Below are 12751 nucleotides of genomic sequence, written 5' to 3'. Positions count from 1 at the left end.
GTTTTATTTGGATCAGGCTATCTACCAATATTTAGATTTTTATGGTAAAACTTGGCGTTGCTCAGTTATGAAAGCTCAACACAAGTAAATGAGTTAAAAATAAAGTTTTTCTTATTATATATTAGTATTTTCTACTATCTTACTTTATTCTTGTATATATAAAATTTATTTTTTACAATCTGTGCCCTGTAAAAGGGTAATAATCTAATTTTGTTGTACTTGTGCCATGAAAGCAAAGGCATTCATATTAAAAAGTGTACTATGTGTTTGGTTTTGTGTTATTACGACATGTAGCTGCATGTGGTTCAGAAAATATCACCAGTTGACAAATATGAGCTTCAGACATTTCAACTTACCCATAATCAAAGATTACTGCGTCGACTTGTCTAATTTTGGAGATTCTAAATCAATCGTACGATGAGAAATAACAGCAAAGATTTTATGCTTTTATCTTTAACAGTTCCTGACATATTGTTAAACATAATGTCGAATTTTAATGTGCAAAAAAAACATGTTGAAAACGGGTTAATGGGCAGTTTTCAATAGTATATTTTAGAAAGTATTTTATATATCAAGCTGAAACATCAGATTTAAATCTTCATAGTTAACGATAAAGTTTAAAACAAACCAGAGAAAGTGGAGCAGAAGCCCCTTGATTATCTTTTGTTGATCAAGTAGGCAGGTTAAAAAAAATTCTAGTTACAAGTCGTCTTTTTGTTCATATTAATTTCTGTTTTGAGGAGCCTCCACGGCCCTTCGTTCCTCCTTTTGCGCTGAATTTGTTTTTGTTATCACAAAAAAAACTATTATTCATTAAAATCACAGTCAACTCTGGTTCAACCATCTGGCTGTTTACTTGTTCCTCCTAATTCCACTGCCAGGCTGCCTCGCAACAGAAAAATAAAATATTACGGCATTAGCTTTGAAAGCATCCTCACTTTACTTTTAGTCCCTGAAAATGTTTGCACAATTCTACATAAATCTGTGGCACAGATTAAAAGGGAGATTTTATAATCACTTTTTCTGACTTTGTTCTGCTTTTCCTCTTGAACGTAGTCTGGATATTAGTGGCTTCAAATGCATTTAGATATTATTTGCTTAATCCTCTCATTCAATAGAGCATCCAGAATTCAGAGTCATGCTCTACGTACATACGGAGCACAGAAATAATAAGAAGCTTTGGCTAGAGAAACATCAAAGAAACAGTTTGAAGGAGTAACAGTTTCTAAAAGCTCCACTTCTGCACTTTGGATCAAAGCCACGTTTCAAAATTTACCAGCTATAAATCGCTCGCGGCAGTCGAGGGTTTTATGCAGGAGTAAGCTTTGCTTTATAATGAAAGTACAAGCAAGAGGGGAGAGGAAAACTTTAGTGTTCATCATTTAATGGATCAGTCTGTGCTGCAGCTGAACTATTCCTGCACACAGAACGTTTGCTGGCTGTTCTGCAGGTTTATATGTGGCTGTCTGAACGTGTGCGGCACCTTCCAGTCGGCGCTGTCCTCCAGCCTGTAGCGGATCTGGTACTTGGCCTGAAACAGGATGTCCTTGAGCTCGGGGGGGCTGGACCAGCGCACCGTCAGCTGGTCGTCCAGGTCGCCGACGCGACTCACCTGCACGTTGGCGGGAGGATCTGTGGTCACTGCACGGATAAAGACCAGCGTTACAGAGTGAGAATACAGCAGGTGAACAGAACAAAGAGCAAAGATACAGCAGGTCTGAATGACAAAGAAGGAGCTGAAACACACAGTGAATAGTATTAAAAAACACAGACAAGCTTCTTACGACACAACGCTTCTTAAATAAGACACTCTCTTACACATATATTCGTCTTGATAAACTCAACTCTACTCACACTTCAGTTAGAAAATAACCACCAAACGGCATTTAGAATTAAAAAAATATTAAAATCCAGCGCAAGATGATCATTTTATGTCATTTAAATCAAGCAGTTGATCCTGGAAATTTAAAATAAGGAAGGTTAGGTGTGAGTCTCTTATGCAGTTTTATACTATTCAAGTTCAAAAGTGCTTTTGTTGATCAATTATCAATTGTGATCAATTAAGTTAAAAGGCTCTGAGGATCAGCTGATTCCCAATGACTATGTAAATACAAATCTTGACATATTTCAGCATAAACTAGTAAATTAGAAGAAGAACATCTGATTAAAAACAGATGGAAAAAGAGGACTTTTGGGAAATGTAGGATTCAGGATTTTTTAAGCTGTTTGTTTAAAATATATTTCTCCAGTCTGGCAAAACAATAACCGTGAAAGCACCTGCCATTAAATACTGTAAATGAAACCGCATACAGACTGGTATGATACTGAGGATACACCTATGTTGTGACGTTCATCATCAGCCTTCAATAAAGTTAGATTTGCATTTATAGCACCTTTTATTCTTACTGTAGAACCTTTGAGAGACCAAAAAACACATGGAAGCAGCCACTGTGAAAGTAAAATCACCTGTAAGATCCTAGGTTTTTAATTTATTATAAGTGTTTTTAATTGGTCATATGTTTACCTAACTTCAGAGAAACAACATATTTGCACGTTTAGGGTTCCAGGATGGTCACTGATTTCACTGTTGGGACATGTGACTGTGATCTCAGGTGAAGAAGCTCCAGAGGGATTCGGGTTTGTTCCAATGTCCATATCATCATACTATCTACAGTTTGCCAGAAAACACCTGGATGTCCGACTCCACCTGACTGTCAGATTGTGCAGCGTGCAGGCCGCCATGCCTTTCCGGCCATTCTGACCCACAATCCTCAGCACAGTTACATCCCATAAACAAGCTGCAGAAACAGATGACGGCTCATTTCACACCACAGGCTGAAGTCCCGATTGTTTGCATACTGCTTGAAACACTTTGGAAGGGCAGCTGCAGCACGTATGGAAAGCAAAAAAAGGAAACGACTTGGAACACAGTGTTTCTTATACGGTACAGAAATCAAACCATATGGAGCCAACAAACCGGCGGGGAAGGAGTTCTGTGCTCGCTGTCATGTTACAAATAAGCTGCTGCTCTTTTTGTTTTCTGGGAATTGCGGATTTGCAAAGGAATGGATTTAACAATGATCAAGCAAAGTGTTTGGTTTATTATTTAAGGTAATGAGAGTCATGGCAGCGATTCCACGACATCATTCCTTATTAGTGCAGTCTTGTCCATTTACATGATAGCAACTGTAGAACAGCAAACCAGAATTAAAGCACTTGATGAAGCAAAGGAATGAATTATTTTCCAGAAGTCTTTTGAACATGTTCGTGCCATATGTATGGAGGTTATAACTTGCCATTAGAATAATCAGCAAGAGGAACATCCAAGCATCTACCTTTGAATATATAAATATATATGTGTGTGTGTAAACACTTGGTTTCGGTGGATCGTCACCTGCTGCCCAGCTGGCTGCAGGCTTCGGTTCAGGTCGGTCTGAGCTTCCTATGAGAGCAGCTGTTCCCCTCCGTCGGCATTAAGTAAAACATTTACCTACCTACCTACCGCATTAAAGTGGCTTTGAAGAAGAGGAAGACGGAGGAGAAGATAAAGAGGACGGCAGCACGAGAGACAAAGGAAGGAACTTATTAAAGGTCTCGTAAAAGGCCTTCCTGTTTGTGACCTCTGGTATGTGACGCCGTTTGTCAGCTGACGCACTTCAGCTCAAGGGGGAAAAAAAAGTGGAAAGCTAAAGCCAGAACAAATATTCTCAGAGCTTATTGTTGTTGTTACTGTGGCAGCGCAATGCATCATACATGCGGCATCGCCTCCTTCTCCTGCAACCCACTCACAGCCTCCCAGATATCCGCTCCTCAGTGACGATTAGCGGTCGGAGGACGCTCAGTTGCACATAATAAACCGCCGCGTTTAAGATTCGCTGCGGGCCGCGAGGCTTTGCTCCGACACGAGGGCAGGATAAAAACCGGAGGAACATCACCAACCTATTTGAGAAACCTGTGAAGCCATCACCTGAGAGGCATCTGCCGTGCAGTTAACTTTTACGACAGAGCAGTTTATGTCGGAGAGCAGCGGCCTGAACACATAATAACGCTGGAGCAGCAACCTGGCGGCTTGGACGGAGCGAGCCATTAAACATAAATCCCCTCTCTGCAGGAGAAGTGTGTGAGCCATATGCAGCAGATTTGCACGCAAACAAACGTAGAACATGAGGAGAGGAAAGTGGAAAGAGATGTGTTAAGGAGGCGAAACAAAGAATCTTGAGACAATCTCCCCTCACTCGCCTACATCGAGGATGTCCAGCGTGGTGATGTCAGAGGTGGCCGAGCCCAGCTGATTGGTGGCCTCCACCCAGATCTCGTACGGGGTGAAGAGGGCGATGTTGTGGGGGATGTAGCAGGAGTAGCGCTGCTCCCCCGAGCCGTAATCCTCACACTCCTTCTCTTTCCCATGCCACCTGGAAGCAAACACAACCACAGCATTAAACTTTCTGAAAAAGGCCATCCATCCATCCATCCATCCATCCATCATCTATACACCATGTAATCCTCACTAGGGTCACGGGGGGCTGGAGTCTATCCCAGCTGACTCAGGGTGAAGGCAGGGGACACCCTGGACAGGTCACCAGTCTATCACAGGGCTACACTTAGAGACAGACAACCAAGCACACTCACATTCACACCTATGGACAATTTAGAATCACCAATTAACCTCAACATGTTTTTGGACCTTATGAGAGAACCCACGCTGCACGGGGCGAACATGCAAACTCCACGCAGAAAGATCCCGGGTGTCCACACTGGGACGTGAACCAGCAACGTTCCTGCTGTGAGGCAACAGTGCTAACCAGCCAATGAAAAGGCCAACAGATTCTTATTTGCACACAATAAAGAAACTAAAACCGGCCTCCTGCAGCCTGTGAGTGTAGTTTATGTTGCTGAATACACCGACAGCGTTTGCTGCTGGTCTACCTGAGGGTCGAGCTGATGGCCTGGAGACGCTCACCTCAGTTTGTACTTGAGGGTGTATTTGGTTCGGATGTGGGTCTCTCCCGGCCCGCCGACGCTCCACCTGCAGCTCAGGTCCTTGGTGTTGCGGGACAAACACGACAAGTTGACCGGCTTCTCAGGAGGCACTTCAGAAAAAAAAAAAAGAGCAACAGAAACAAATGACATTTAAAGGGACAAACTGGGGAACTCGTGCTGAAATCAAAACCTGAGACAAGTTAAATCCAGCATAATACTTATTTCTTCAAGCCTTCAGATAGGCAGATGATGATCAGATGTGGGAGAATTAGGATGCGTCACACACTTGTCATCATGGCCCTTTAAATATTTAAACAAACAATTTTGTCCATAAGAAGTTCAGGTGTTGTGTTGGGAGGGTGAAATCTATAAAGGTGTTGCGCTCCCTCTTTTAAATGATTTTTGTCAATTAAAATCCAAAAGAGATATGAAGTCAGGAGAGGCGCAAACATGTTTTTTTAATTCACATTGAAGAATTTAAATAGTGTATTCCGTGTTCAGACAGTCGGTACCTGCTGTGGGGTTGTTTATTGTTCAACTTGCTGTGTGAGCACTTTGAGAACAACTGGATGTGACAAAACTGACTTATTATTACTATTATTTTTATTATAATAATGAAGGAAGGCTGGCGTTCATCTTGAGTGTAATCACTGAGGAAGATCTACATTTCAGCAGCCACATTAAAGCCGTAACTAAAGTCATTTAAGATTATTAAAAACAGCTAAAAGGAGGAACTTCATGTCCAAGCAAGACGTAGAAAAGCTCATTTATGTGTTTATTTCTTCCACTGTAACGCACTCCGTACTGTCCTCCCTGATAAGACCATCGGACGTTTGCAACTCATCCTAGAACACTGGAAAATGCCACAAAGAGATCAGTCCAGCTCTTAGATCCCTGCGCTGGCTTCCAGTCATAAAAAAAAAAAAAAAGTAATTTCAGGCTCTACTTGTTCTCTGTAAGTGTCTGAGTGTTCGGGGCTCGTTATATCTCAGAGATGCTGAAGCCTGGAAGGTCTCAGATCTGCAGCAGCTGGTCAGTCAGTGAAGCTCAGAGTTCAAACCAAACACAGTGGAGCAGCTTTTAGTCGTTATGCTGCTGGACTGATCTTCTAAGTTCGAGCTGCTCCAAATGTCGTCACGTTTAAAGTTTAAGCCTGTGATTGTCCCACAGCTTTTAATTCATGTGTCACCTTCATGTAAGATCCACATGCAGGCTACAAGTCCTGGTTTAAACTTGTCTATGCTTTAGTTTATTTATCTTTAAATCTTTTATTTATTTGATTCTTTAACATAAATTTGAATGTCTTACCAAAATAAAGCTGCATCTTAGCTCATCACATTTACTTTGACTTTACTTGTTTTCAGAATTGGGTTATTAGGATACTCATGATCCTTTAATATCATGTATGTGTGTGTAGCATGGTTAAGAACCTGCTGGGTTTAATTCAAGGATGTAAAAACATATTTTTTAAAAAGTTGAAAACACACAGTTTACATGAATTTCTCAAGTATGTTAACAGACCACAAATTGCTTCTATTTATATATTTATTGTCTAATTTATATAAAATGTTATGTTTATTTTACCTGTTATTTACTTACTATTAATATTATTATTAATTCTAGCTTTGTTTTTAAGATTCAAGATAAGCTTTATTTGTCACAAAATAAATAAAATAAAATAAAATAAAATAAAATAAAAACAAGTGTTATTTATGGTTTTACCCTCTGGATTTTTTTCCTTTTTTCTATTATTCCATTAGATTGTTTTTCTTACTTGGATTTGGCATTTTGGTTCTTTTATTGTTTTATCAGGTGATGTTCTGTTGATTAATCTGAATATATTTGACCATGTTTAACTCCATTTGTCCACCTCTGGTTGACGGTCCTCCTGAGTTTCCTTTTTTTTAAAAAAAATCTTTTTCATTTTGTCTGTAAAGCACTTTGTTAGCGCTGTTCTTTTAAAAAGGTGCTATATAAATACAGCTATAAGTAAAACTAAAGTCAGTCCTGCTGCTTTCAAACACTAATGAGCTCATTCCTGCAGCACACTGCTTCATAACTGCATCTCGAGTGTACTTTCATTCATTCTTTACCATGTTGCATTCACACTTCCACCTCTATGAAGCCCTGTTAGTCGTCACCACGTGAAACAGAATAAAGTCAGACGTCCCAGAATGACTCAAAAGCTTCCACTTACTGCCCACGTAGAGACAGGAGCCGGCCAGGACGTGTCCATCTGCTCCGTGACACACCAGGTTGTCTCCGGACTGCTGCTGGGACCCGTTCAGGTTGTGCAGGGTGACGCTCAGGACGCCGGAGGACACCACGCTGTAGCTGCCGCTGGACAGACGCAGACCGTTCAGCGTCCAGAACAGCGTGGAGGCGTGGAGGCCGAGCTCGGGGCTCAGCGAGCACGTGGCCGTCAGACTGGAGCCGATACGCAGGACCGGATCCTGAGGGGAGATCACGGCCACATCTGGGGGATGGAAGCACAAACACACGAGACAACTGTTTATATCAAGACTGAATTAAGTACAGTTAACCTCTGAACCCTTAAACTGGCCAGCAGGTTTAAAAAGCATGTTGTCTTTTTAAAAAAAATCACCAAAATTAGACATTTATCAGAACCACAAAGTGTAAAAACCAAAGGAATCCTGATGTTTCATAAAAATGACTTTATTCTATAAGTCTTGTTTCAAAAGTTTGCCAAAAAGAAAGTATTCGCTCTCTCCAGATTCTGAAAAAAAGCAAAAATTCTGTGTAATTTTGCACAAACGTGAAGCCATTCGAGACTCTGGTGCAACAAACGGTCACTTAACAAAAATTCTGTGATTTTTATTTATCTGAAAAACACAAGCACAACATCTATAGTATACAGAGTCACTGATATTGTTTCCAGTGTCACCAACACTTGTGGGCAAAATTTTGCACAGTTTGATTCCATTTTTTTCATGAATAATCAATTCCTGTGTATTTGTTTTTCTTTTTTATGATTTCTTGCATGCTAACTTTGTCACACAGCACAACAGACATGTGTTGAGGTCTCTCTACTTGTATTCATGGTTGTGGGTTTGGGTTTGAGGTGCAGGACTTTATATTGTAGTGGAAAATGAGCCCTTTGCTTCTCTTCATGTCGTACTTTCATTGAATTCTATTAATAGAAAACATCCACTAAGTTCTCATCTTGACTAAACGTCCCAAATCAAAAGATTACGTAGCAAAAACATTATAAAATATAAAACATTGAAAAATGTGTGTGATCAATACATTCCTTCTTTAATCATTTCAGTGTCGACAAACAGCAGAAATCCACCATTTTTTAGATGATTAGTGTCCTCCTCTCTCTGCTAGTTGTAACCTTTTAAAGCTATTATTAATGAAAACATTACATTTCCTGGAGCTGACAGACACAGCAAACTCAGCAATGCTCTTTTTTTCTAACAGTGGATTTTTCGTCTTTTAGATGCCCGTCATCCACTGACTTTCATTAACGTCGGTCATTAAGTCCACATGACTGTTTGTCTGCACAGTTTGATTTGTTTCATCATTAAAACAGACACAGAGTCAAAAGAGCTGAAGGTGAAACTGCAACTTTTCTGACAAGAAACTGTTAAAAGTCAGAATTTGTGGCCCAACATAGGAAGCCGTGTGTGTGTCATTAACAACAACAACAGATGCAGCCGCACTGACAGCAGCAGCAGCAGCAGCAGCAGATGCAGCAAATGCAGCATTAACAGCAGCAGCAGCAGCAGCATCGTTGCACCACAACAGAGCAGCAGCAGCAGCAGCTCAGCGCATATTTATGACCCAGTAATGAAGCAGATTTATGGAGCCTCGGTAGGATCGCTCAGAAAGGTCACCTCAGTTTGTCGGTAAAATCCCTGAATGCTTTTCCATCCCGTGACCCCTCTGAGGAATAAAGTTTGCCCTTATGATTGATGCTCCTGCCTCGGCTGTGTGTTTGGATGTTATCACTGGCCTCCATCTACACACAGGTATGTGAGCTGATGTGTAGAAACGGATTAACTTTGCTGCAAGTAGCAGCAGATAAACAGTCTACCAGATGTGTCAGTGTGTTTTTTACAGCCTCTGCACATTTAGTAACATCTATTCTACATAAAACACCTGCACACACTGTTAAAAAGTAATATGTTTAACTGTAATGTTATTTTACAGATTGTTCCTGTTTTGTTAAATTACAGATGTCCAGTGAAACCACAAAAAAATAGGAATTTACATGTTAATCATAAAAAAGAGGCCAAAACTATGAATGATATCCACATCAAGTGTTTTGTTTTTTTGTTGTTGTTTTTTTTTTTTTTTTTACAAATAGTAACTTGTTCTTTTACATTTGAGTATATAATCACATGTTTTCTTATACTATTTTAATGAGCCACTATATCTTTTATTATTCTTTTTTTTTTTTCTTCTTTTTTTAAAAACTGATTTCTGCCTTTGTTTGAATGAAAAACTACGTATATTCAGGAGTGAAAGAGGTGTTTTGTTGCAGTTAATTTTCTGTTTTGATAAATTACAAATAATACTAGTGAAATTATTTTTTAAAAGTGATAATTTAAATGTTGACTGTCAAAAACAAAGTGGCCAAAACTTCACACAATGTCCACATAAAAAAATGCAAACGATAATTGAGAAATTTTACAACATTTGAAAATAAAATTATACAATTTATTTTCCTGTATATAAATCAGCAAATATGCTATCACTTCAAATATGTTTACTATTATTTGAAAGACAAATTATGTATATTATGGTTTCAAAAAAGATAAATTACTTTTTAAGTGCTATTTGACAGATTTTTCCATGTTTTCGTTAAATTACAGATAATATCTAGTGAAATCACTAATGTCCATATTAAAAAAAAAAAAATTTTATTTCTACAAATAGTAATTAGTTGTTGTACAATTTATTATTTGAATTTATTACACCAATTTACTGTATGTAAATCTAAAAAAAATATACTATTTTACAGATATTCGCTGGTATTTTCAACATTTTTACATTTTCTTTTACAGTTTTGAATGTTACGATGTTCTACCTTTTTTTTAAAATTATTTTTTGCAACATATTTTTGGGCATCTTTGCCTCCAGATTTTCACATTTTTCCTGAATTGTTTTTACAGTGTAGCTGTGACTGATGAGCAGAGGGAGGATTCACCTTTGGGCCTCAGTGAGTAGGCATCACATTAAACATAATGTTAATTATGATTGTGATATGTTTGTTTTTTTTTAGCACATAAAGGAGGTTATCTGCAGATCACTTCTCGTCTTGTGATAAGACGCCTCCGTCTGCTGCTGGCTTCACGTTTGCTTCATGCAACGGCGCTGATGGTTTCACTTTATCTCATCAGCTTCATTCTAATAGAGCTTGTTCTCAGGCTAATCCACTATTAGGTACAAAGTCACACCTAATGATTGCACGTGGATTTATTTTAATGGAAACGATACAATTAGGATATAATTCAATGATTTTTTTTAAGCCTGTAATCCGGCTGTAGTCTAATCAAATGACTCCTGGATTTAATACTGAACAAGGTTTCTGAAATAAACAGCGTTATAATGTTTTACATGATACACTTGGTGCATCACAGACTGTGTCATAAGGTTTATAAAAAAAAAGGTTTCTGTCCTTTTTAATATTACTTGAGGATAATACTGGATTTTTTTTATTTTATAGACTGAACACAAGAACATTTATTTTATTCAGACAGTTTCTCAACTGATCATTTTCACCGCCGTGTCGTAATTTGTTGGTTACTTTTTTCGATTAACTGATTACTTGTTTGGTCGATAAATTGCCAGAAAGCAGTGAAAAGTGTTGATCGTTGTCTTGTTGCATCCACAAACTAAAGATCTTCAGTTTAATGTCACAGAGGAAGAAAGAAACCAGAAAATATTCACTTTTAAGAAGCTGCAATCAGAGAATTTGGACTTTTTCTCCCTTTAAACAATTAAACTGACTAACCGTTAAGCAAAACAGTTGGTGATTAAGTTAATCGATTCATGTTTGGAGCTCTAATCAAGATTTACTGCTTTAAAAAAAACCTTCAGAGAAACTTCTGCAAAGTTCAACTAATGTTTTCAAGGGAAAGTTTTTTCTTACTTCCCAGAATGTAGGATAGCTGAAGACGTTATAAAAATGCTGAACCATTGCACCCCAAAGCTCTCAAAACTAAATGTTACCCTGAGAACGTTCTTCCTTTGTTATCATAGAACGCTGTGAAACACTATTGTTCCATCAACAATATCCTATAAAACACTGTGTTCTATCTTTAGCACATCACATTACATGAACGTTGCTCATCAGTCTGTCATCTAAAAGACTAAAACTGTTCTTCACATCGAGAAGAGGACCTTCATGTTCAAAGACAGCGAGGCCATCACTAATTATTACTGTCTTGTGCTGTTGCAATGCCTGAACTTTCCCTGTGGTGGATCAATAATGAATGATCTTATCTGAGGCCTCAACAACATTCTATAATGTGTTCCTCCAAGAACATCTCCAAAACATCATTGCAGGCGAAAAGTTCCACCTTTGTCCTAACAATAACGTTCTGTCATCTGAGGTCTCAATAACTTCCTGGAAACATTTTTTGAATGATGCATTGAGAATGTCCGTCACTGTGGAAACGTTTTGTAGAACATTCTAGAATTTGTTGCCTCAAATTGTTCTACCTCACACTACAAGAACGTTGGATAATGTTCTGTCTAAAAAAAACATTTTGTCATCTGAGGTTACGATAACATCTGGAAAACATTTTTTCTAATGGTTTGAGGATGTTCTTCCTTTGTTGTCACGGAACATTGTGCTTTACAGGAGCACATTCTAGAATGTCCTCCCTCAAGAACATCTCCAACACATCCATCCATTATCTATACACTACTTAATCCTCACTAGGGTCATGGGGGGCTGGAGTCTATCCCAGCTGACTTAGGGTGAAGGCAGGGGACACCCTGGACAGGTCACCAGTCTATCACAGGGCTACACTTAGAGACAGACAACCAAGCACACTCACATTCACACCTACGGACAATTTAGAATCACTGGAGAACCTGGAGAGAACCCACGCTGCACGGGGAGAACATGCAAACTCCACGCAGAAAGATCCCGGGTGTCCTCACTGGGATGCGAACCGACGACTTTCTTGCTGCGAGGCAACAGTGCTAACCACCGCGCCACCCTGCAGCCCCCAAAACATCCAGCGCAGGCAGAACGTTCCACTTTTGTAAATATATCATACAACAAAAACGTTTAATAAAATTATTTTAGGCTCAATCACATCTGGAGAACTTTTTTTTTTAATGTTGGTTTTAAAGCATTCTTCCTTTGCTCATGTGGAACGTGGAAGCATAAAGAACGCCTGACAGGAGATTGTTCTAAAAACATGCATTGCAGGCAGAACGTTCCACCTTTGTTAACACAACACATTACTGGAGTATTTTATTTTTTAAAAAGTGTCCTGAGGTCTTGAATACTTTTTTCCTTGTTATCATAGAACATTGTGAGAACAGGGGCATGTTCTATACCAGGTTTCTCAAGAACATGCCCTAAACGTCCTTAAAACATTGCAGCCAGAACGTTCCACCTTTGTTAATACAACACATTCCTGGAGCATTTTATTTTTAAAAACTCTCCTGAGGTCTTGAATACTTTTTTCCTTTGTTATTACAACACATTCTATGCCATGCTTCTCAAGAACATCCCCTAAACTTCCTGAGAACATTGCAACAGGAATGTTCCACCTTTGTTAGT

At 39.0% G+C, this 12751-nt stretch overlaps 1 protein-coding gene across 1 annotated transcript in view; it reads right to left on the bottom strand.

Moving 5' to 3' along the window:
- The window catches only part of crlf1b (cytokine receptor-like factor 1b), a 28426-nt gene that overhangs the window by 14784 nt on the left and 891 nt on the right, over positions 1-12751 (bottom strand). The window contains exons 2-5 of the mRNA XM_008277513.1: positions 7178-7456; positions 4961-5090; positions 4240-4412; positions 1484-1641 (exon numbers count right to left, since the gene is read on the bottom strand). Of these exons, the coding sequence (XP_008275735.1) occupies positions 1484-1641; positions 4240-4412; positions 4961-5090; positions 7178-7456 (740 nt within the window). The remainder of the gene's footprint in view (positions 1-1483; positions 1642-4239; positions 4413-4960; positions 5091-7177; positions 7457-12751) is intronic.

Source organism: Stegastes partitus, unplaced genomic scaffold, assembly GCF_000690725.1.
Source record: "Stegastes partitus isolate 25-593 unplaced genomic scaffold, Stegastes_partitus-1.0.2 Scaffold99, whole genome shotgun sequence".
NCBI classification, from domain to species: domain Eukaryota; kingdom Metazoa; phylum Chordata; class Actinopteri; family Pomacentridae; genus Stegastes; species Stegastes partitus.
Note: the sequence above shows the minus strand (reverse complement) of the source record. Positions and strands in the feature narration are given on the sequence as shown.